This window comes from Oncorhynchus tshawytscha, linkage group LG33 (assembly GCF_018296145.1).
Source record: "Oncorhynchus tshawytscha isolate Ot180627B linkage group LG33, Otsh_v2.0, whole genome shotgun sequence".
NCBI classification, from domain to species: Eukaryota; Metazoa; Chordata; class Actinopteri; order Salmoniformes; family Salmonidae; genus Oncorhynchus; species Oncorhynchus tshawytscha.
The window spans coordinates 15,728,447-15,754,075 of NC_056461.1; the positions used below are offsets into that span (position 1 = coordinate 15,728,447).

At 43.0% G+C, this 25,629-nt stretch overlaps 2 protein-coding genes across 8 annotated transcripts in view; one reads left to right on the forward strand and one right to left on the reverse strand.

The window, feature by feature from the left end:
* Positions 1–21,932, reverse strand: LOC112214228 (transcription factor ETV6). Of its 7 annotated transcripts, none has more exons than XM_024372828.2 (9): positions 19,882–20,079; positions 19,529–19,663; positions 17,977–18,106; positions 4,812–4,976; positions 3,515–3,649; positions 1,147–1,722; positions 868–1,010; positions 658–758; positions 1–543 (listed from the first exon to the last, which is right to left on the reverse strand). In XM_024372828.2, the coding sequence occupies exons 2-9, from the start codon at positions 19,529–19,531 to the stop codon at positions 441–443; spliced, it is 1,356 nt and encodes a 451-aa protein (XP_024228596.1). In that variant the 5' UTR covers positions 19,532–19,663; positions 19,882–20,079; the 3' UTR covers positions 1–440. The 7 variants fall into 7 exon arrangements, with proteins under 7 accessions (XP_024228596.1, XP_024228595.1, XP_042167478.1 ...); XM_024372827.2 differs by having other exon boundaries at positions 17,977–18,109; XM_042311544.1 differs by lacking the exons at positions 19,529–19,663; positions 19,882–20,079 and adding an exon at positions 21,810–21,932 and having other exon boundaries at positions 17,977–18,109.
* Positions 21,894–25,629, forward strand: part of LOC112214227 (protein mono-ADP-ribosyltransferase PARP12) — a 13,514-nt gene continuing 9,778 nt past the window's right edge. Inside the window, exon 1 of the mRNA XM_024372822.2 lies at positions 21,894–22,168. Within this exon, the coding sequence (XP_024228590.1) occupies positions 21,894–22,168 (275 nt within the window). The remainder of the gene's footprint in view (positions 22,169–25,629) is intronic.

Here is a 25,629-nt window from a genome sequence, read left to right on the forward strand (position 1 = left end):
TTGATCAAAAAGATTTATTCTGTGGTGAAAACGTTCCAGCTACACACCCCCTCCCATTAGTTGCACAAATTGCAACATTTTCTTATAGTTAATGCACACATGGGGAAGAAAAATCAACAATGTATGACATGACAAGCATGAAATGATTGATTTGCTGTGGCAGTTCAGGGAAAAGGAATGTCTTATGAGATATACTTTTCACCAGGTCCTTTGAACTCCTTGCATTAAGACAGAAAACAACTGATAAGATTTGTCTGGAAAGAAAATCTTATAAAGTTTTAAAAGGCAATCTAGAGACGTCACCATCAAGTTCCTCTGAGTTTTGGATAGAGTGAATGTCCGGGCGCTCTTGGTTTGAAACGATTGTTCGAGCAGCTTTCTGAAAGGCATCAGCGGCTGTAGTAGTTCATCGCTTTAGTGGACTCCATTTCCCAGAGGCCTCAGCATTCCTCTTTGATGTAGATTTGATCGTCTGTGTCCGACTCTATGTGCTCCAGCCTGTCAGTTTGTCCACTCATAATCTCATCTGGGGTTTTCATGAACCTGAACCACACATACACAGTGGTTAATCATTAGTTAACTCAAACTGGACAAGTGTATATACATTTTTTTTAAAACTTCAAATAAATATTGGGTTTTAACTAAACCCTACCATACCTGAATAAGAGTCTCTGTCCTGGCTCTTTCCTGATAATGTTCAGTTTATAGTAGTGTCTCAGTGCTCGTGACATCTTCTCATACGTCATATTGGTCCTGTTCTGTTACAAGCAATAGAACAAGATAGAATGTTAACACAGAACTTTAAGAAAACCAGCACTGCGGGAAAATGCCTTTTCCAATCAAACACTGGGGGGTGTAGTTCGTTACCTTGTGGTTCCCCCACAGGCGAGCCAGGCCGTTGGGGTCCATGATGCGGAAGACTTTGGTCTCTGTGTCCTCCCAGCGGATGTAGTTCTCGTACCGGCTGTCTGAGAGGAGCTGGTAGACGTAGTCCCACAGCAGCCTGCAGTCTGGGAACACAAACACGTCAGAGGTGACACATTTCAGACAGTACCTGTTAACTTCAACTTTAGCCACACTTCCTCCAGAGTTGGTTGAAGCCGTGAACACCACCCTCTAAGATTAACCTTTAGGAGCGTTAGTTACCTGCTATCCGTCCAATGGGCATTGCCTGTTCCTCTGGTGGCGAGACGGGCACAATGACGTGGTGGTTCCTGTAGAGCGCCTCCTCCTGCTGATGTAGAGCGTGCTGCTGGTGGTGGGCCAGTGCCAGCTGGATGTGGCCCTTCCCCTCACGCCCATTTTCATGGGGGGCCTGAAGTGGTGGCCCCCCACGACCGTGCCTGAAGTCTCCAGCGACACCTCCTCTCCCTGGGCTAAGCAGCAGGGGGTGCATGATGGCGCTGGGCATGAGTTGGATGACACGAGGGGGGGCAGCGTCCTGGCACCCGGGGCTGCCTGGGCAGGGGGCTTCGCGGGGCGTGGCACAGCGGCCGTTAGGGGCAGCCGGGGACACCGACAGAGTGTACAAGTCCTCGGGCAGGTGGTGGTTGCTGTCGGGCAGCTGGGAGGACGTCTGGAGGTGGTCCTCGGCACCAGGGCGTGGGTAGTTGGGGTCCAGGGGGGAGAGGCGGGGAGGCGAGCGGGAGCGATGTCGGAGCTCAATGGTGGGTGGGTGCTGGGGTTGGGGCTCTGTACCACGTGGTGTTCGCCGTACCGTTTCTGCAGAAAGGGGAAAGGAGGATACCTAGTCAGTTGTACAACTGAATGCCTTCAACTAAAATGTGTCTTCCGCATTTAACCTAACCCCCGATTCAGCACCCTTTCGGTTACTGGCCCAACGCTCTAACCGCTAGGCTACCTGCAGCCCCTAGGATATATGTTTCCAACATATTTACATGATGTCCAGTAGATGTCACTACACACATTTACAAACTTCATCATGTCTCAATGTATGTGGGTGGTAGATTATTAATGATTGGTTTGGACTGCCCTCTACTGGGTAGAACATTACAACATGTTGAGTACACATTTACTTAAGTGTTAACATGTGAATAGCTAGTATGCTTTGCCTCTAAGCAAGAAAGAAATATCTTTGCTTCTGCATACCAAAACTAGCATACCGAACAACAAGGAAGTCCTGAGCATCTAAATCATCTACCCAATCACTTCCCCTATTAAACATGTAGAGATGAGGAACTGTAGATAATCAACTCCTAGACCAAAGGTTGTTTAAATATAGAAGCATTTCCTTGTGGAGCAGGTTTCAATGTCAACACCTCTCCTTTCATTCTAACCATTCCAGTGAAAGGAGTCCAAAGTGTAGCACAAAGAAGGTGAAGTCCTTCCTCTTTTCAGGTGGATAGTAAAAAGAGTCTTAAACACCTCTCTCCAGAGTCTAGAGTAGACCATTGCTCCACTTTTTACTTTTGTCAGATTCACTTAAAGCATACTTGCGATGCTTTCTTGCAATTGTATTGCTACATGACCAACTGATTTTCTCTGATCAAGTGTAATTAAATACTTGAATTGAAGCAACTGTATAAGATTGTTGAGTAACTCCTGTGAAACAGAAGTCAGATCAGTTGGGTTCTTCAGGGGAATTTACTCACAACAAATTCCCCTAGACAAGAACAGAATTGTGAAATCCTTCTGGCAGAAAAGTTGGATGAATAACAAAATAATATTGTCAGGAAAGTGACGCGTTCAATATTCCACTCCATAATGGGCCTCAAATGTTGCCTTTCCCCCCCATGGGCTAATAAGTTGATTTCATATTGGTCTGAGAAATGCTTTCCAATTGGACTGGCTCTCTAAGATCATGTTTCAATAATGAACAGCCATCCTAAGGATACTGAACTCAATGCCACTGCATTCCCCCCCATTAAATGCTCTCCTGTAATCACCTCTCTCTATTCTTCCTTTTTATTTATCCGTTATTTTACCAGGTAAGTTGACTGAGAACACATTCTCATTTGCAGCAACAACCTGGGGAATAGTTACAGGGGAGAGGAGGGGGATGAATGAGCCAATTGTAAACTGGAGATTATTAGGTGACCATGATGGTTTGATGGCCAGATTGGGAATTTAGCCACTCTTACAATAAGTGCCATGGGATCTTTAATGACCGCAGAGAGTCAAGACACCCGTTTAACATCCCATCCGAAAGACGGCACCCTACACAGGGCAGTGTCCCCAATCACTGGCCTGGGGCATTGGGATATTTTTTAGACCAGAGGAAAGAGTGCCTCCTACTGGCCCTCCAACACCACTTCCAGCAGCATCTGTTCTCCCATCCAGGGACTGACCATGCTTAGCTTCAGAAGCAAGCCAGCAGTGGTATGCAGGGTGGTATGCTGCTTCCTTCAGTAAGTGTGATCTCAAGAACATCATCAGGCTGGTGTTCAGTAGGGAGAGTGAAATGTAATGTATAACCTGAACTTGTCTGAACACAGATTTACATTTGCCATTACAAAGCCTTTTGCTACAGTGTGCCCTAATGAACATCACTGACCTTCCAGTTTGTGGTGCTGGAGAGCTCCCTCTGGCAGAGGGTGGAAGGAGTTGCCGGGGAAGTAGGCGGAGGGGTAGGAGGCGTGCGGCTTCCTCTGCTTCAGGATGTGCTGCAGCAGCTCGTACAGGACGTCCCCTGCAGGATACACAGGTCAGTGGTTAGAGGTCAGATGTTAGCGTATGAGCCCCTCCAATGGTGCACCCCATAGACAGGGCAGCAGCTGTCAATCAATGTCATCAAAAGGATCAGGCTCCGACCAGAGATCTTTACTGGAGTTTAAAAACATGGTCTGGACCAAACAGATGGTAAATGAGGCCAACAGACCAAGACAAGAGTCATAGTGTTGCTAATGAGTCAGCCTGCCAAGAGGCAGTTCAAGACTTGATATTATTGCCTGGTAACTTCCATACCTCATCTGTTCTCCTACAAAGCAGCCTACTTGAGGTGGTCATGGACGTGACAGAATCCTAATGGCAAGTCTAGTCGTAAACCAACCATGTGACTCACTTTGTAGCACCTCAAAGATTCCTGTGCTAAGGCAAGGTTGATTGTGTCAGACAATATGAACAAAAGCCTGTAGTATCTTCTACAACAGAGATGGCATTAGCATAACATGGTTTATGCTCAATGTGTAAAAAATTGTATTATTAAGCCACCCTGAAAGATGTAACTTGCTACCTGTATATGAAGGGCTCTGAGAGTATTTCCCTCAAATAGAATCAATAGAATGGAGGGAGTTTTTTCACTTCAATTTGCGAGGCTTCCCGTCAGATCATCAAGGAAATAGTTCTCATAAAGGAAGTGAAGACGCCACAGGCACACACACTTGCACACATAAACCCCTTTCAGTTCTCACTTTCTGGCCCTGCTGTTTTACACGGCACTGCAGGGGAAATTCCTGGTGTTAGCAGGTGACGGTTGAGTTTGGTTTGCACTTCCTGATCGGCCGTTTACCCAACCAGTCTCCTACTGCCTGCCCCCAACAACAAAGACAGACCGCAACGCCACTAAGGAAGCTGCTGAGTCACCTGATATTGCTCTTCCGCTTGCTTTCTTCCAGCTGAGCAGATCTATCAACATATTTGACAAATATAGGCTAAAGGTCTATCAAAAGACACTCATTGTATGCTCTAGACACATGGCCATTATCTTAGGTCAGTGTGCCATTTCTCCAAAGTCATTCCCCCTTCAAAATGCATTATTGTTAAACATGAGCATGTTGTTAGAAAAAAACGTGTTCTAATAACATAGCAACCGTTTGAATTAATAAGGGCAGTGGCGTGGGAGGTGGGCGTACCGGAGTGGGGCGACCGGTAGCGGAAGTCCTCCTTGGTGAGGAGGAGCAGGGCCTTGCCGTTCATCTGGAAGCTGCCACTGGTGTTGGGCCGCAGGGCAAACTCCCTCTCGGCCCAGCGCAACCACTGGCCCACGTCCTCCCTGCTCCAGAACACCGGCTGCAGGCCTGGGGGTGGAGGGAGCGAGGGGGGAGAGGAGGGAAATGAGAAGAAAGTGTTGGGAAGGAGGGAGACAGGGGGGAAGTAAAAGGAAGGAGAAAAGGGGGAGAGGGAGGAAGGAGACAGAGGTGGCAGTAAAAAGGGAAATGGGGGAAGGAGATCAAAGTAAGAGGGATTGATATGAAGATTAGCCAAGAGGGGGGGGAGAAGGGGGAAGGGTATGAGGGGAGATAAGCAGAGTGCAGGAATTTAGGTGTCGAATAAGTGTTAACTTCAGTCAGGCGTACTCACATACACTATGTTCATTTCATATTTGCTTCATGTTTGTCAGTACTTGTGAGTTAACCTTGGTAGATTGCAAAGGAAAACCTGTGGCTTTTCTCAGTCAGTCTAAAAGGTAGATTAGTCTGATACACATGTATTTATACACGAACACACAGTGAATAAATGGCAAGGACACACTGAGGAATACCAAAGGAAACAGCTCTGACGTTTTTCACCCTGCAGGCTCTGAAATATTTCTTTCACTGCCGTGGGAACTTACGAGAGCGAAACATCTGCACTGATGGATCACCCAAACACATTAGTGACTGACTGCAATGAGCAATAGCCCAGGAATCAACACTCACCACAAATGTGTGTCCGACACCATTACTTAGAAAATTATAAACTTGTTCCTTGTAACCTAAACAATAACAATGTGGTTGATTCAAACCTGGAGGTGCATTCCATTCATTAATTTAGGAAACTGACATCATAAAAAAACAAACATAAAATAACATTACATTTTTCGTTCAACCCACACATGGACAATACAATAGTATTCAAAGGGAAAACAATGGTGTGGGTGAGTGCGGGAATCAGAGAGCAGTGGATGTCTAGAAAGTAAACCGCATGTAATTCATATCAGCTAGAAAGCCTTACAATGGGTTTATACGGCATATGAGTGAAGTCGTATTGTTTTTCCAGTCTTGCTCATCGTATTGCAATTGAGAGTACTAGATGTTTAGCACATAAATCATTGACAGAAAAGTCATTGTTGTTTGTCAGGAACTGTTTCTTTGTCTGTAGCAGGAGGGTATCTCTCCAGGAACAGCATTGGAGAGCCCTGATCTAGATGACTTCATTGGGTACTGGGTGGCCTATATTTACATTCATACTAGGCTCTAACCTTTAACCTGTGAAACAGATTTACAGTATCGCTGTGCTTCACCACACACACACACACACACACACACACACACACCAAACCACCAGAGCAGCATCCATCACGCGTACACCAGACAAAGGGCAGCAGTTTCTACGTCTCACTTATCACCAGGCCTCAAACACTTCCTCTTGGAATGGGACAGCTGTTATCTTTGGCCAGCGGCGCGCGCAATGTCACTGTCACAGGAGTAATCGGAACCCGTGCGCGGTTTCAGAGCGATCGCTCCCCCCCCCCACCCGTCAAACATTTTATACAGGGAACAATAAAAATAAAAATAAACGTCTCGTAGACTGCCAGTTTCCCATTTCCCTTCCATATTCAGATAGAGAGAAGAGACATTGGCAGGGCTTGTGGTAGACTTGTGAAGGGAAGTTCATCTAGAATATACCAGATGGACATAACTATATAGCCAGTGAAGAACCTGATGTGTAATGGAATGTTTTATGTGGCCCATTCCATCACTACACAGGGTCTACTTACATAGTCTCCACAAACAGTCAAGCCAGAACCAGTCTGTGAAAAATACTACAGATTGTCACAGGGGCCATGCATCTGGTTGAGCTGGATTTTCAATCAGGGGCCAATTGGCCCCCGATGGGTCACATATGACAAGTAAAGAGCCCTTTTATGAGTAAAGGTGTAAATCATACAACAGTTGGATACCGGTGTTCAAGAATAACATGAGGACTACAGCCCATTGTATGTAGGGATTTTAGAATGACCCAATGAAATATGTTTTCATATCCTTTCAATCTAGATTTATTTTTCTAATGACAGCTCTAGATTTTAGATTGAACAACCGAACAATGCCATGGTGAGAACAAACACCATCAGTAAGTTACCGGTAGCACCTAACAAGAGAACAGATCTAATTACCATATGCTTAGCATCCACCAGCTGTGTCGCCTACGGGTGACCCCTTAATCACGTGACCTTAGTGATGCGTACAGCATCCAGGGAGGACCTGGTTGTGAGGTCACTGCAGTGGTATGTTCTCTCCAGGGCTGGATTGAGAGAGGGGAAAGCGAGAGCAAAAGAGGGAAGGCACAACGCTGCCAAAACTCCTCTGAGATCCGGCCTGCCGGACCAAGCCATCTGTACAGGGCCCAGCGGAGGAAGGAGTGGGGGAGGGATGCCCAAACAAACGTGTCCCACAACGCACTTGGGCAGGAAGCGATCCAGCATGGGCTCCGTTTCAGCACAGGAAACTTACTGCGGTAAGGTTAGGGAGCAACGCTGTGAGGTTTATCAACAGTCAGCAGCAAAGTAGAGAGCAGAGAGAGAGAAAAGGATAGAGCAGGGAGGGAGGATAGAGATAGTGATGGGAACCAGAAACAATAATGGAGAAGTGGTAGAAAAAAGAAGACCAACAGGAAGAGAAACGGATATTAAGACGCAGCAGACACACACACACACACACACACACACACACACACACACACACACACGCTGAGGCAGCCAGAAAAAGAGCGGGAGGAAAGAGAGTGACCGTGCCTCTTTGATTAGCCCTACATCTTACTCTGTCCCTCTCAGGCTCAGAGAAGTTTCCCTTTTTGCCCAATCCTGTTCACATTTCAGTTGTGTAAGAACCTGCAGATTTATTGTTTCAGTGTTCATGACCAAATCAATTTCAGCCCCCGCTCTCGTTTCACCATCCGTGTCTTTGTTGGACACCATCTCGGGTTTCTGGTGTGCAGTCTGTTTGTGTATGGGATGAAACACTCTCGAACACGACCGGCGGATCCACCCGAAAGGCCCTTGACTAAACCATGGGCTACTAATCCTCTCTGATGACACATAATTTTCACTCTGTGGATTTGCAGGCCCCCGCACGCGCGCACACACACACACACACACACACACACACAGTGATGCACGCTGTTGCCGGGGCAACTCGTAAGCGCATGGGATGAATGAAGGAGAGAACGGATGAGATCACTGGTATCTTGTTTCGTTGTTACCCTCCACAACCCCCCAACCTCTTTAACTCCTCTCTCGGCAAAACAGAACATTCAGGGGAAATATGTGTCCATTGTGTAGACCGCTAAAGGTCTGACTGGTAGTGTGTGTACAGTTTTACCTGGAATGAATAACAAAATATGTTTTGAACATGCTGTACTGTAAATGCTATAGAAGTTTGCAAATGCTTTTGACAGCTCAGGACTTTGGTCAAAACATCCAAGTACGTTTCCTCTCTCTAGTCATTCACCTCTTGAATGAGAGGCGGATATTGCTCTTTCATTCTTGATTGAAAATAGCTTTTCATCATGCAGAGTCGGAGGAAAAGGGAGGCCCTTTGACCTTGTGAGTCAGACATGGAGGGTGACACCTTACACATTTCCCCTACTCACACCCTCTCTTCTCTCACTCTCCCTGCTTCTGTCCTTCACTTCATCCCCTCCTCTCTTTCTCTCACTCCAGGTCAATATGCAAACAACATACTTCACCTCATCAGAAACTGTGTGTTCCAAATGCAGCCAGATTGGACTTCATCCAGTCAAAACAAGCGTAAAAACAGATGACCAATCAAACGCTCGGTTATTGGGCAGGAAGTTGCGCAACCTGTTTGATAGTATGTTGCGCATTGGGGGCAAGCTGGCTCATGTACTGTAGTTTGTTTTCAATAGGTTCCCGCCTTCACTGATTCTATTTATGCTTTTTTTATGAGAGAAGGCCAACCCTCTTTTAGAAAATGCAGCAACGAGTAGTACTGTACTAATGCTGTACCTCATAAGCTACACTTGTGAATCTTAAAATGCACACCTACCAGCTACCATGCTTTCCTTCTCTTTGGGTAAACAGACCACTGAACATGTACATGCTAGATAGAGGTTATTGTTCAAACAGACCAAACAGGGCCAGCTATGCCCTTGAATGTTTCAACTGACTGCTTTTTAAAATCTTATTGTGGAAACTGGTTCTCAAATGTGAGCTTAGAGCCATAGAATAACAACCAAGAAATTAGAATAAATACAATGTTTCACGTTAACAGACGCTTACAGGATTGAAGGTCACACACACACACATACATACAGTTGAAGTCAGAAGTTTACATACACTTAGGTTGGAGTCATTGAAACTTGTTTTTCAACCACTCCACAAATGTCTTGTTAACAAACTATAGTTTTGGCAAGTCGGTTAGGACATCTACTTTGTGCATGACACAAGTCATTTTTCCAACAATTGTTTACTGACAGATTACTTCAATTATAATTCACTGTATCACAATTCCAGCAGGTCAGAGGTACACTAAGTTGACTGTGCCTTTCAACAGCTTGGAAAATTCCAGAAAATAATGTCATGGCTTTAGAAGCTTCTGATAGGATAATTGACATCATTTGAGTCAATGGAGGTGTACCTGGGGATGTATTTCAAGGCCTACCTTCAAACTCAGTTCCTCTTTGCTTGACATCATGGGAAAATCTAAAGAAATCAGCCAAGACCGCAGAAAAAAAAATGTAGACCTCCACAAGTCTGGTTCATCCTTGGGAGCAATTTTCAAACGCCTGAAGGTACCACATTCATCTGTACAAATAGTACGCAAGTATAAACACCATGGGGCCACGCAGCAGTCATACCGCTCAGGAAGGAGACACGTTCTGTCTCCTAGAGATTTCCTAGAGATTTTCGTACTTTGGTGCGAAAAGTACAAATCAATCCCAGAACAACAGCAAAGGAAGATGCTGGAGGAAACGGGTACAAACGTATCTATATCCACAGTAAAATGAGTCCTATATCGACATAACCTGAAAGGCCACTCAGCAAGGAAGAAGCCACTGCTCCAAAACCGCCATAAAAAAAGCCAGACTACGGTTTCCAACTGCACATGGGGACAAAGATCGCGCTTTTGAGAAATGTCCTCTGGTCTGATGAAACAAAAATAGAACTGTTTGGCCGTAATGACCCTCGTTATGTTTGGAGGAAGAAGGGGAGGCTTGCAAGCCGAAGAACACCATCCCAACCGTGAAGCACAGGGGTGGCAGCATCATGTCGTGGGGGTGCTTTGCTGCAGGAGGGACTGGTGCACTTCACAAAATAGATGACATCATGAGGTAGGAATATTATGTGGATATATTGAAGCAACCAACATCTCAAGATATCAGTCAGGAAGTTAAAGCTTGGTTGCAAATGGGTCTTCCAAATGGACAATGACCCCAAGCATACTTCCAAAGTTGTGGCAAAATGGCTTAAGGACAACAAAGTAGACGTCGACCATTTAATCATAATGGCCGATTAATTAGGGCCGATTTCAAGTTTTCATAACAAATCGGTAATCGGCATTTTTGGACACCGATCATGGCCGATTACATTGCACTCCACGAGGAGACTGCGTGGCAGGCTGACTATCTGTTATGCCAGTGCAGCAAGGAGCCACGGTAAGGTGCTAGCTAGCATTAAACTTATCTTAGAAAAAAACAATCTTAACATAATCACTAGTTAACTACACATGGTTGATGATATTACTAGTTTATCTAGCATGTCCTGCGTTGCATATAATCAATGCAGTGCCTGTTAATGTATCATTGAATCACAACCTACTTCGCCAAACGGGTGATTTAACAAGCGCATTCGCAAAAAAAAAGCACAGTCGTTGCACCAATGTGAACCTAACCATAAACATCAATGCCTTTCTTAAAATCAATACACAAGTATATATTTTACACCTGCATATTTAGTTAATATTGCCCGCTAACATGAATTTATTTTAATTAGGGAAATTGTCACTTCTCTTGTGTTCTGTGCAAGCAGTCAGGGTATATGCAGCAGTTTGGGCTGCCTGGATCGTTGCGAACTGTGTGAAGACCATTTCTTCCTAACAAAGACCGTAATTAAATTGACCAGAATTGTACAGAATTATGACATAACAGTGCAATGTAACAGCAATATTTAGACTTAGGGATGCCACCCGTTAGATAAAATACGAAACGGTTCCATATTTTCACTGAAAGAATAAACGTTTTGTTTTCGAAATTATAGTTTACGGATTTGACCATATTAATGACCTAAGGCTCGTATTTCTGTGTGTTATTATATTATAATTAAGTCTATGATTTGATAGAGCAGTCTGACTGAGTGGTGGTAGGCAGCAGCAGGCTCGTAAGCATTCATTCAAACAGCACTTTCCTGCATTTGCCAGCAGCTCTTCGCTGTGCTTTAAGCATTGCGCTGTTTATGACTTCAAGCCCATCAACTCCCGAGATTAGGCTGGCAATACTAAAGTGCCTATTAGAACATCCAATAGTCAAAAGGTATATGAAATACAAATGGTATAGAGAGAAATAGTCCTATAATAACTACAACCTACACTTCTAACCTGGGAATATTGAAGACTCATGTTAAAAGGAACCACCAGCTTTCATATGTTCTGAGCAAGGAACTTAAACGTTTTTAAGTTAAGCTTTTTAACCTCTACAACAAAGTTAAGGTATTGGAGTGGCCATCACAAAGCCCTGACCTCAAACCTATAGAATATTTGTGGGCAGAACTGAAAAAGCGTGTGCGAGCAAGGAGGCCTACAAACCTGACTCAGTTACACCAGCTCTGTCAGGAGGAATGGGCCAAAATTCACCCAACTTATTGTGGGAAGCTTGTGGAAGGCTCCCCGAAACATTTGACTCAAGTCAAACAATTTAAAGGCAATGCTACCAAATCCTAATTGAGTGTATGTATGTAAACTTCTGGGAATGTGATGAAAGAAATAAAAGCTGAAATAAATCACTACTATTATTCTGACATTTCACATTCTTAAAATAAAGTGGTGATCCTAACTGACCTAAGAGAGGGAATTGTTACAAGGATTAAATGTCAGGAATTGTGAAAATCTGAGTTTAAATGCATTTGGCTGAGGTGTATGTAAACTTTCAACTTCAACCGTATGTATGTATGCATGCATGCATGCATGCATGCATACAATGCTGCATACAAAATTATACAGATGTAATAGGAACATTGCTGTCCCCAGTCCACCTGGCCGTGCTGCTGCTCCAGTTTCAACTGTTCTGCCTTATTATTATACGACCATGCTGGTCATTTATGAACATTTGAACATCTTGGCCATGTTCTGTTATAATCTCCACCCGGCACAGCCAGAAGAGGACTGGCCACCCCACATATGCTCTCTCTAATTCTCTCTTTTTTTCTCTCTCTCGGAGGACCTGAGCCCTAGGACCATGCCCCAGGACTACCTGACATGATGACTCCTTGCTGTCCCCAGTCCATCTGACCGTGCTGCTGCTCCAGTTTCAACTGTTCTGCCTTATTATTATACGACCATGCTGGTCATTTATGAACATTTGAACATCTTGGCCATGTTCTGTTATAATCTCCACCCGGCACAGCCAGAAGAGGACTGGCCACCCCACATAGCCTGGTTCCTCTCTAGGTTTCTTCCTAGGTTTTGGCCTTTCTAGGGAGTTTTTCCTAGCCACCGTGCTTCTACACCTGCATTGCTTGCTGTTTGGGGTTTTAGGCTGGGTTTCTGTACAGCACTTTGAGATATCAGCTGATGTACGAAGGGCTATATAAATACATTTGATTTGATACATCAGCCCAGCTAGAGGTTTCAGAGATGTTCAAGTGAATAGCTGGTTCTCAGTTTGACCTCATTGTTCAATCCAGAATTATTCTGTATTAAACCACAATGTCATGGAAATTAGCATGTCATCTATGCTAATGAAATCTGCAGTAGACTCATTTAAAAAAGGTCAACTGCCCCTTAGGCCGTTTAAAACCAAAGTTGGTTATATGTGGCATCGATATGAGTTAGAAACATGAATTCTAGTGTCAAAAATATCTACAATGTGTAAATATGATAATTTTGGTCATGAAGTCAGTCTCATCCAAAACAGCGTTCTGTAAAATATTTTGTTGCGATTTACTGGGGGGGTTGGGTATGGATTACAATCATCATGGCCACTAACACGAGAGAAGCAGCTGTACTGATTGCGCTCCATCAGCTGCACGCGCTCTATCCAATCATAGCAGCAGAACCTCCAGACAGTGAAACAGATCTGCCAATTACACAGCGCCTCTTGACTTGTTTACATAAAACAACTGATTCGCCAATGTTACATTGAAATAACCCTTGACCCGCTATGGAGTGGCCACTTCCTGATGTTTGATAGTGTCAATCACTCAAGTCAGCCACTTTTTTCGGCAAAATGAGTATTGAGATCAGAGACCACTTTTCAATATTCTGAAACCCACCTTGTGTCCCCCAGCGACCTGTTTTGTAACACGATTCCCTATTAAACACTGCCAGACAGACTCACATTCTGGTAATAGACACTGAGAAAGTAAAAAAATAACAGCACCGAAGCACACAACTCTCCACTGACTTGATAAGCAGTCTAGCTTCCACTTGCTAGCTTCCACTTGCTAGCTTTGTTTACTTGCTAGCTTCATTGACAAACAGAGTTAGCAAGTGATTTTGTACACTGATAAACAGTATGTTGCTTGTGCTTTTTTTTCAATAATTTGACAGCTTGCAGATGATATTGTTCTCAGAAATTAGTCCTGAGCGCGGAGTCAGACTTTCCCGGCTCGATAGACTGTATGCAGTGCACAGACTAGTTTTTCATGCAAATGTTTGTACTTAAGAATTACTGCGCCAAACACCTTAGCTAGATGCTCGATTGAAAATTGCGTGACTAAGACCTCTGCAAAACCGTCTAAATTAATTAACATTTTGAGTAAGTGGTTGTTGTTGCAACAGTGACTCAGGAGGGACAAACACCTGCCAAGGTACAATAGAACCATTTCTGTGTTGCAAACATTGCCTCACGAGGGCGATACACACAAATCGGTGGAAGAACACAGGGGAGTTCTTATAGAACGCCAGCAAAAAAAAGCCTCTATATTTACATGTTGCTTTTGATAGCATTTCACACTACTTTTGGATTATAATTGGATTAAGGCTCATATGATTGTTTGTCATCGTCACAAATCAACTGCATTTTACTTTTTTTTAACACTTCAACCAGTAAAATGGCTCTTTGGCTAGCTTTTGCTACAGACTCCGTCAATGAGCGTTAGCATTCTAGCTAACAAATGCGGCATCCAAAATACTTATTTTGCAAAGATCACAACCAAATATAATCTTAGTGACTGTTCAAGCTATAATCAAAACATCATTGTAAGTGTATGAGAACCACAAAAAGTTATTTTGTTTGGAAGTAATCAAATCTAAATCTAGGCTGTTGAATGGGCACAGATGGCAATGGCTTTCTTACTGCAGCCAAGAGCCCCGTGCATCTGTCAGTGTGTCGTGTACTGGAAAGGGTCTATATACAAACATAACACACCCACATCAAACCACACCCCGAAGACAACTCTGGTTTGGCTTCAGTCATGGTCTCCATTGAGCGACCGTCAAAACAAAGCCAAAGGAAGTGCAGTCGCCCTTTAAAAGGGAGAATGGGTAGCATCCGCAACATAGCTATGTCTTTTAAGCATCAGTCTGTCTGGTGGGCTCAGTTTGCTCCCTGTCGGGTTTGGGGTGGGGAACTATGACCCCCACTTTCCTCCCAAACCCCCTTCCTTCCATGATGGCATGTGGAGTGTTTCATACAGGAAGAGAAGGGGCTTCTCTCCACTTGGCTGTTGGCATGTGAGAACAGTTTCCCCTTTCAGAGGGAGAAAAGGGAACGAAGGGGGGAAAAACAACATGTATTCAGGAAGCGCAGTCTGCCCACTCAGGAAATTCCTGAGGATGAGAACGGCTTCCAGGGGCAGGAAATTTCCCCTCTGAAAGGCACTGGGGTATACATAGTCACACACACACACACCCTTTGTATGTACTGCACCATTGATATGCACGCAAACATCTTTACACATACAGAAAGACTCCACAAACGAATATGCAGGCACACACACACTGTACAATTACTCAGAGTGACATGCGGACACACACACCAACATGCCTGTGCACAAAGACATTCTCACACACACTCACACTCTCAGCCACACACACACAGTAGAACCCCAGCTGTGAGCAAAGCAAACACAATCTATTGAGAAAGGTTTACAAAGAAAAACAGCAGCAAGCCAAGTTTCCAAGAAGAGGCTTCATTCTCAGTCACCCAGCAAGTGATTTCTCATGCTCAATAAGCTTCCATGTTCAATGTGAACTGTACTCTCCATACACATTCCCATAGACACTCACTCCCTATTCTTTGAACTTGTCACTTTGCACAGGTGTCTCAATGTTACATCCCCATCAGTGCCCACCCGACTCGCTGTGACGTCAGTAAATAGCGGGAATCCCTGACTGCAGTGAGCCTGAATGATACTGCTACGCTTCTTAGTGTCTGCTAGGTGGGTGACCTTGAGGCTGACACATCACAAGACAATTAAGTAAACACGATTAATGTAATGGAATTGTGAGTTGAAAAGTCATCCACTTCACTCAAGTGCTGACATCTAGTGCAACCAAACAGTAGAATTAATAGTGTTTTACAGCTGTGCTTATTTTCTTTTCATTTGCATGTTCTATAGTTCAACAATGAGACAACTAACAGAAAGGAAATTGGGAGTATTAACGTGAAAATCCGCCAATGTGATGGAGAAATGTAACTAACTTCACCACTTCAAGAACATTCACCCAGACACACAGGGAGAGGCAAACCTCTCCCATTCAGAGTGGGGTGGTTTCTAACACTCCTGGCTAAAAGGGTTAAAAAGAAAAGAAGCCTTCTTTGAGTGTGGGGAGAAGGCTGCAACTCTCACCCTGATCTAATCCACTTCCTCCTCAGGAAATAGAGAAGGCGGATTTCTGCCCACACTGCAATTTCCTTCCTCCTCCCCCCCTTTTTCATTCTTTCTTTCTCCCTGGACAAATTGCCTTTGAATGTGGACGGTTTGTCTCTCGCAGTATGTGTGCCAGTTGGATCCAGCTGTGTGATGTGTTCGGAAGGGGAGCAAACGTGTTACAAGTTGTCTAAAAGATCATTGTCAGGAAGTGTGATGGCTTTGAGCCAAAGAAGGTTCCAATAAGAAGTTTGGGTACTGTAGGCCTACAGGTGAAGGGTAGTTTATATATTAAACAGAGTTAAAGACAGAGTCAACATGTAGAAGAGAGGGAAATCTTGCATAATCTAAAGATTCAAACAAAAAGTTGAAATCGAAGCTCTCAGTCCAGCAGACCACATTCACCACGCCCAGATAAACGCGCCTAACAGACAACCTCAGACCAAAACAGACATGTTAAACGTTCTTCCTTTTTCTATGACAATACAAAAGGGGAAGTGGAAATGGGGAATTTCCTCTATATGGTCCACGTGCATAGACACTACAGGTCATTTCTTTTAGATATTGAGATTACCACAAAGTGTGTTAATATACTGGTCTAATTTATGAGTACTGCACCATATCTTTGCCAAACACATCAACAAACCACCAATATTTAGGTCAATTACCCTCAAAAGTTCCCACAACAACTCATTTGCACATACTGGTAGAATTAACGTTGTTTCCAAATAGTTTTAATGAAATTGCATTGAACCAACGTGGAATAGACGTTTAATTGACGACTGTGCCCAGTGGGAAGATTTATATCCAAACTCACTGAAGAACTACAAAGATGAATCTCTCAAGTCCTAAAAGTCATACATGTTAAAAGGTGCCTGGTTAAATATGAATAGTTTTTCACACAGAGCAGGCCCAGTGACTCTACGACTCTATAAACACCCAGTCTATATCCTGGCCGTGATCCAACCCCGCCTGTTGTTTTATTGGGTCAGACAGTGGCCGGTTGAGACCTGCCGTCAGCTCCACCAGACAGCACACGGTTGTCATGTTCCCTTCTCTCCTTGTCCCTCTTCCTTCCCCTCTTTTTTGAGGCCCTTGGTGACTTTACTGGTCTTAAGAATATGTTAAAAAAAACATGTTTTCGACCAATGCTCTCACTTTTCCAACCATGTCAGATCAGTTAACACCTCAAATCGAAGCTTATTCGTCACGTGCACAGGATACAGCGGGTGTAAATGGTACAGTGAAATGCTTACATGCCGCTCTTCCTCGTCAGTGCAGAATAATGTAAAGTAGCAAAGTAAATCAATATACGCATCTGCCCTCTCGATACAAATCAAATCCTCTCTTCACCTTACCTCATATTTACAGTCATCTCCCTACTTTCCTTCTTGTCCGCCCTGTCCTATTCTATCCTGTAATACCTCACTCTCTCTCCCCAATTCTAGACTCTCCCCAGCCCAGCCCATCTCCTACTTTCTCTCTTCTCCTACCTTTACATGTTATACTCCTCCATTACACTGAACTATGATTCTGTGCTGTTCGCTATCCTCTTGTACTGAGCTATGTTGTGTTGTGTGCTGTCCTTTAGTACCCTGAGGTGTTATTGTACTGAGCCCTGCTCTACTGCCGTGTACTGAGTTGTGTTGGCTGTCACTGTCCTGCTGTGTTCTACTGTGTAGTGTTCCAGTACAGTGACTCTGCTATGGTCCAGGAAAGACGTCTTGTGTTGGTCCTTGACGCTGGGTCTGCTGCACCTCAGAGGAGGGACACATGAGTAGGTCTGTCTGTCCACATGGGGAGAATGATGCCCGTTGGAGTCATGACGTGACATGCAAGTAGCTAAAGTAAATCATGGCTTTCAATCTGCCATTTTCTGAGGTCAAAAGCTCTCAAAACAAATGTTTATGGAATAAGGGAAATGCAGGCTGAAAACACCATTTTTGTTTTGTTGATTATGACTGTCATGTATTCTCTGTGTGTGCCTGTTATGAGTTGTGTGTGTGTGTGTGTGTGTTTGGCGTGTGTCTGCATGTTTGTGTGTGACTCACGCAGGTGCACGGGCAGCCTGGCAGGCTCGTCCTCCATTCGGCTGGCTGGCCTGGCTGTGGGAGCATGGACGGGGGAGGAAGTGGAGTTTGGCAGGGGGCTCACGGAGGAAGGACTGAATGAGCTCCTCTCCTGCTATGAATAGATACACAGAGACACAAAGCATGCCTTAGTTACAAACCTCCCCGAAAACCATCTTTAAATCCAAACAGCCTGAGAATCACCACGCCGAGAAACTATAACACCATTTAAAGACATTCTTTATCTACGGGATAAGGTACCTACACATAGCCAATCTTTTTATTCATAAAAAGGTCAATGCAGCCAGTCACTAAACAGGAGGTTGAACTTACTGGTATTTGTGCACATTTACTTATACAATATGTAACCCGTCAACACAACAATATATGCATGTGCTGTTGTGTACAACGATATTCTAACATCATTAATTTGCCTCTTTCTACGCTGCACCTTCTATGGACAGCAACAGTTAACAGGTGAGTATGTATGGGCCAATCAGTGCTGCTGAATATTATGTTTATAGGCTCGTTTGCCAACAGCAACATCTTATAACATGGATTGGTGATTCATCCAACCAGTCAATCGAAAATGGCTAGTTCCTATTAGCTTACTGTACTAGGAACTCACTGTGGCATATGAGGCAATGTGCTTTTAATCTCATTTTATTATGCAGACCGCCCTACTTTTACAAGATTTCGCATTTGTACAGCCCAGATTTGACAAGGCTGTGTACGGTCAAAAAGGGGTTCAGGTACAGATGGGGCCAAGAAGGGAGCAAGAGACTGAGTTTCTGTGCGAGCGTGTGTGTTTAAGGGCATACATATAGCCTACATTATCTCTGCAAAACATTATCATTCCAAAATATCTTTAGGCCTACTCGTTTAGGCTGCATCCCAACAATACCAAATAGTTTCCTTGTCACTTGAAATTTGAAGATTCATCTTTAGACCATTATTGTAATGTAATAACATGATAAACAGCATGCATTTTTGCACTGGAACTGTTTTACATATTTTAGGCCTACATATTTCAGGTTTACATATACAAAATGTATTGTATAGAAAATTAGTTACCTGTGTGTATGCTATATAATAGTGACAGATACATTTATATTCCCATTAATAGTTTCAACCGGTAACATTAATTGTAGGCTAATATGATCCATAAGGATAGTAACATTTCTGGTGGTTTTAAAACAAGACATATGGCGCGTTCAAAACAACTGGGAACTCGGAAATCTCCGACTTTAGCGCGTTCAGGACAACTGTTAACTCAGAAAAAACGAGCTCCGACTGGGAAAAAAATTGTTTCAATGGTCATCCAACTCGGAATTCCAAGTCGGAAACGCGGGCTTCTTTCTATAGCTCCGACCTGAAGATCACTGACGTCATGATTTGACCTCGTTTTTCCCCCCGAGTTCCCAGTTGTCTTGAAAGCACCAATAGCCTATGAAAATGAACGTCGTGACGAAAAACGTTTATCTCAGGTGTGCTGCGAAGTCGGTAAACTTGCGCACAGCATGGATGGACTTACCATGCGCTGATATAGTCTACAACAGAGCGACGAAACGTTCCCCTCAGCAACAGATGATTACCAACACATACGATGCAGTTGTCAACAACACGACTGCGTCAAGCGCATCTCACCCCGGGGTCCTAGAACTTGATTCTGTTTTATAAAATCAACAAATACCTTGGTTATGATCTGCGATGGGGATTCTGACATGTCTCGCTAAATTCAGGAAGTTCTCCTCTTCCCACTTTCCTTTTCCCGTTCTCCTCTTTGAAATAAACCAGAAAAAACACCCACACCCGACTCCCTGACTTGGAGGGTTACGGGCCACGTAATAAATACGTTTAAGGTTTGTTATCAATCCATTATATTACCATGTTCATCATAAACGCGTGAAAGTTCTTTGTTTTCTGTTGTTGCTGTGCTCTACATTTCGGCGACGCGTTGGTTAATTCTCTTCCTGGAAGACTGGACTAAAAGGCGGACATCTCCGTGGTGCTGCTCATTGACTTGGATGTGTAAACGGCGAAATGACGTGAATTCCCAGCATTGAGCCCAACCCCCTTGTTGCAGAGGGTTTGATTGCAGCCTAGATAAAAAGGCGTTCCTTGTGTAGGATTATCTTATTGGCTTCCCGAGTTTCGTAGGGGTTTCTTATTGGGGAGAAAGATCTCCAAATTGTTCATTGCTAGAAAGATACGCCTACGAGATCCAGGGAGCCAATTAAATAATAATATTCAAGAAACACACTTAAGTCTACCCTGCAGCCAGACTCCTCTGTAGCCACTACTCTCTTAAAGGGATACCCCATATCTGGATATTGCAGATTATATTTACACAGGGAAGGCCGAGTGTCTGCATGTTTTCGCATCACCCTTGTACTTGAGTGGTTGGTTGTCTAGGTCTTAAATTAAAGGAAAAACCTCAAACCTGCAGACACTCGGCCCTCCGTGGAATGAGTTTGGAATGAGATGTCCATTCATTGCCATCAAAAGTGGCCCAATAAAAATGTATATTAGTGGCCCAGGGGCCACATAGGCCCCTCAAACTAAACTCGGGACCTCAAAGCCAGTTCCACTGCATTTTTTCATTGTTCCTCTCTAATCTGGGACTGATTTAATTCTCTTCCTGAAAGACTGGACTAAAAGGTGGACATCTCTGTGGTGCTGCTCATTGACTTTGATGTGTAAACGGCAAAATGACGTGAATTTCCAGCATTGAGTCCAGCCCCCTTGTTGCACCGGCCTAGTGTTGTGACCTAGTGGTTAGAGCGTTGGGCCAGTAACCAAAAGGTTGCTGGATCAAATCCATGAGCTGACAAGGGAAAAATCTGCTATTCTGCCCCTGAACAAGGCACTGTTCCCCGGTAGGCGGTCATTGTAAATAATAATTTGTTCTTAACTGACTTGCCTAGTTAAAAAAAAAAAAAAACGAATTTAGACCTGGGAATTAATTATTAGGTAGAAAAAACCCAGCAGACTGAAAACCAGAAGACTCCGAACCGCGTAGGGTAAGAGTTGAGTACCACTGATGTAGGATATTATATGCTTAATATCGGCTAATTGGCCCTACTCTCCCTATGTGTACTTTTGCATGAAGCCCAAAACGGCACTCAATGGTACACTTACAACATAAGCCAGGCAACAGGGGCGATCCCACCTCTGCCACCAACGTAATATGAGAGGGTTTCAATCCTGCTGTGCAGCCGTGAGTGTAGTGTGTAACTCCCTGGCATATGGTAAACAGCAGCACAATCACCAGTGGAGGCTGCTGAGGGGAGGATGGCTCATAATAATGGCTGGAATGGAGTCAATAGAAAGGTATCAACCACATGTTTGATACTATTCCATTCCAGATATTATTATGAGTCATCCTTCCCTCCGCAACCTCCACTTACACTCACATAGTATAGAGCATTACACTATAAAATGATTCAGACATGTAAAGGATGGACATTACAACAAATTCATGGCAATATATTGACAATGACATGTTAAAAAATTCTGATCACTCAAAGTGATTTGACTGACATAAATTTCCCCTAGGCCTAGAGTTTGGATGGGATGCATCTGACATCTACTGGGCATAGTTGGTATTTTTTACAGTAGACAGGCGATAGTAGACCTCCATATTTACGTTCCAATGATAAAGATTCCAGGCCTATTTATATAAATAGTATATAACACATTGGCTAGTGTCAAGATCTTGCTAATTATTTTGTGCAATATGAAGGCTTCATTGCATTTGCAGAAGAAGGAAAGATCATAAAGGTTATGCTAAGTTTCAGTTTCGATTCACTCACCAGCTCCCTTCTAAACACATAGTGTTCTTGTTAGTGTTCCGAACCAATTGGAAAGAATATAACGTTGTTTAACCGGTTGAAGAAATGACGGAATCGACCATAACTAAACTTATTTGTGCTAACCATGGATCAATGAACGTCGATGAATTAGATGCGAATTTTTACAGTGACTTGCCCGTCTCGGTGCGGGATGTAATTACGAATCAAGCTAAATTTTGTTTTGTTGTTTTTGACGGAGAGCAAAGGGTGTTAGCCAGGACTGGAGTTCGACTGTGCAGATCCAGCGATTGCCAGGGATGCCGACATTTACATTTTTGTAAACGATTCCTGCTTGGAGATTGCCCGTTCAGTCGGAGAAGGTATGGAACTTCAATTCTTCGCAATTGTGTTACTGTTGTTATAATCGTTTGTTAGTGACGTTATTTTAACCACAAGGCCCGCTCAGGGGAACTTTTGCCACATAGCCTTTCCCTTTGCTTTATGGCAGGGATCATAATTACCAATATTTTTACTGCAAATTGACCGCAAGTATCCCACACATTTGTAGACGATCAAGTGTCTCTCCTATTATGCGTGGGAATACTTGGGAACAGATTTAAAATCAATTGGAGCTGATCTGCTGGTGTTATTAGTCTTTTATGTAAAAAATAAACAAATCATTTAAAAAATATATATATTTGTTTTTTTTGCTCAGAAAACTTTGGGGAGCCAATAAACAACAACCGTTGCTGCCAGTTGGGAACCCTGCTTTATGGCGTTATTGGTGTATATAGAGAACCACCAGGGTTGCCAGGTGTAGCTAATATTTTTAACAAATGACCCCTCAAAACCAACCCACACGGCCTGAGATCTAGCCCCCCAGTAGTTTTTTTTTTTTTTTACAGCAAGAGAGGAGTTGCCACATTTATCCAATAAACTCCTTTTTCTAAAATCAGGGTTTATAATTGCAATTCAACTTTGCCATGGTTTGCTGAACTAGATGCAGGTAGCCCATAGCCCCTGATAGGCCACCTACATCTAATTTCTGGGAAAGTCGACAATGAAACTGACATTGAGCTGTGACCATGATCACAATTGATAACTTCCAATTTAATTAACTTAACATTGCCATTAATAATTGCATAATAACACAAGGCTACAACAACAAACTGAAGTTATAGGCTATTTATTAAATATGTTTTTCAGCTCCAGGTAGGCAACACAAGTGGCACAAATTGATTTGCAATGACTCAAGTGCTATCATAATTTCAACGTATTTATTGTATCAAATGGTAGGCTAGAGTAGCCTACAATGGCATAGAAATGAATAGCCTACTTGATGCCCAACATATACAAATATATCTATCATTCTCCACATTTAATGTCACGTTGTCCTACAACAGAAGCACTTAGGGGAATTCCATAACTTCCATTTCAAATTTCCACTTGCACAGCACTCGAGACCCAAGAACTGCGCATGCGTAAAACCCTTTGCTTGATTTGGTTTTCCCTAAGAAAAGTAAACATTAGAATGCAGTTTACGTTAAACCAACTATCTAAAGCACTCTAGTGTGCCTAAAGTCGTTTTCCAATGCTTTGTCTCCGTCATTTCACTTCTTGCACATGAATATGTTTTATGGAAAAAGATTTGGAAATAGGTGTCTCCATAATGACTAATCTAAATAACGTACCTACTACAACTGGTAAAAAGTTGTCACAACGTGTGCGTGTGCTGCTCTGTCACCATGACTCAGCTGCCTGCTGCAGTGTCTCTCAACTAGTGCTCTCAACGCACACAAGCACCTCTTCCCACCACTCACTCAGTAACAACCTGCTCATTGACTGATAGTCAGCAGCAGGTCACAGTGAAATTTCCACCATACATTTTTCCTATAGGGGATGTTAGAAACATTTAAAATAAGGGCTGTGTTCTGTGTAGGCTTACCCTGGTGTGACGTTTTGATAACCATGTAAATCTCTCTAGGACAAGGTGACTTTTATCAATATATTCCCCTGTATTTACCCCCCCAAAATGAAATGCTAATTAGCTGCTAACTTGGCTATCATGAGGAACTACAAATGCTATGATGATCTGGACGAGACTGCCGAATCGAGGCAAAGGTAAGAATCTCTGGATTAACTATCTAATGTTAGTTAAATTTACTAACGAATACATTGGCTACATTTCTTTTAAATTGACAATTCTGTGAACTGTCTTGTGTAAGTTTTAAATTGACACAATACCTGTTCGCAAAGGCGTCAGCTAGAGATGATGTGCAGGAGTTTGCTGGGATTTGTAGTCCTGCATGATGTCTACTTTGATGCTAATTAGCATTTTCGAATATGAGAGTAAATAGGGCCAAATATATTGATAAAAGTCACCTTCTCTGAGAGAGATTTACATGGTTATCAAAACGTCACCCCAGGGTGAGCCGACACAAAACACAGCCCTTATTTTAAGTGTTTCTAAAACTCCATATGGGAAAAATGAATGTTGGAAGAACCATTTCCCTGTTTGACCACTAGTTTTTTGGGGGGGTATAATGACACCTCCACTGTGGGGCTCTATTAGGTATTTGCAATTAGATAACATGTTGGGCCTAACCCAGGCAAAAAATATAATCTGTAGCCTAGTTTTAGGGCCAAGTGAAGAGAAACAAAAATGGTGATGGGTGGTGGCACTTTGATTTGCACGGATAGTACTTTGAAAATATACATTTCATGAATAAAGTGGCAATATTTTGAGAAAGTCAAAATTACATTTTAAGAATTAAAGTGGCAATATTTCGAGATTAAAGTTAAAATATTTTGAGAACAAATTGTCTATAGATCGAGAATAAACTCTATTTCAAGATTAAAGTAGGGGTTTTGGTTATTAATTGCATGCCTCCATGGCTACCTGTTACTGTGCTCGCCACATTAGTACATGACTGTTAAAACTATACTTTAGAATTGGCATTAGTAACAAGGAAATCCTTGCTCTTTTAGCTAGAGGTCGACCGACTATGATTTTTCAACGCCGATACCGATACCAATACCCATTATTGGAGGACCAAAAAAGCCAATTCCAATTAATCTGCCAATTTTTATTTGATTTTTTATTTGTAATAATGACAATTACAAGAATACTGAATTAACACTTATTTTAACTTAATATAAAACATCAATAAAATCAATTTAGCCTCAAATAAACAATGAAACATGTTCAATTTGGTTTAAATAATGTAAAAACAAAGTGTTGGAGAAGAAAGTAATATGTGCCATGTAAAAAAGCTAACGTTTAAGTTCCTTGCTCAGAACTTGAGAACATATGAAAGTTGGTGGTTCCTTTTAACATGAGACTTCAATATTCCAAGATAAGAGGTTTTAGGTTGTAGTTAATATAGTATTTATAGGACTATTTCTCTCTATACCATTTGTATTTCATATACCTTTGAATATTGGATGTTCTTATAGGCACTATAGTATTGCCAGTGTAACAGTATAGCTTCCGTCCCCCTCGCCCCTACCTGGGCTCGAACCAGGAACACATCGACATCAGCCACACTCGAAGCATCGTTACCCATCGCTCCACAAAAGCCGTGGCCCTTGCAGCACAAGGGGAATAACTACTCCAAATCTAAAAGCGAGTGACGTTTGAAACAGTATTAGCGCACACCCAGCTAACTAGCTAGCCATTTTACATTGGTTACACCAGCCATTAGGCTGATAGGCTTGAAGTCATAAACAGCGCTGTGCTTGCGAAGAGCTGCTGCAACCGCACTTTGGAATGACTTCGATAGCAACAGTAAATCTATTTGGTTATTAATTCTCTTAATAATAATTCTCACAATAGCACATT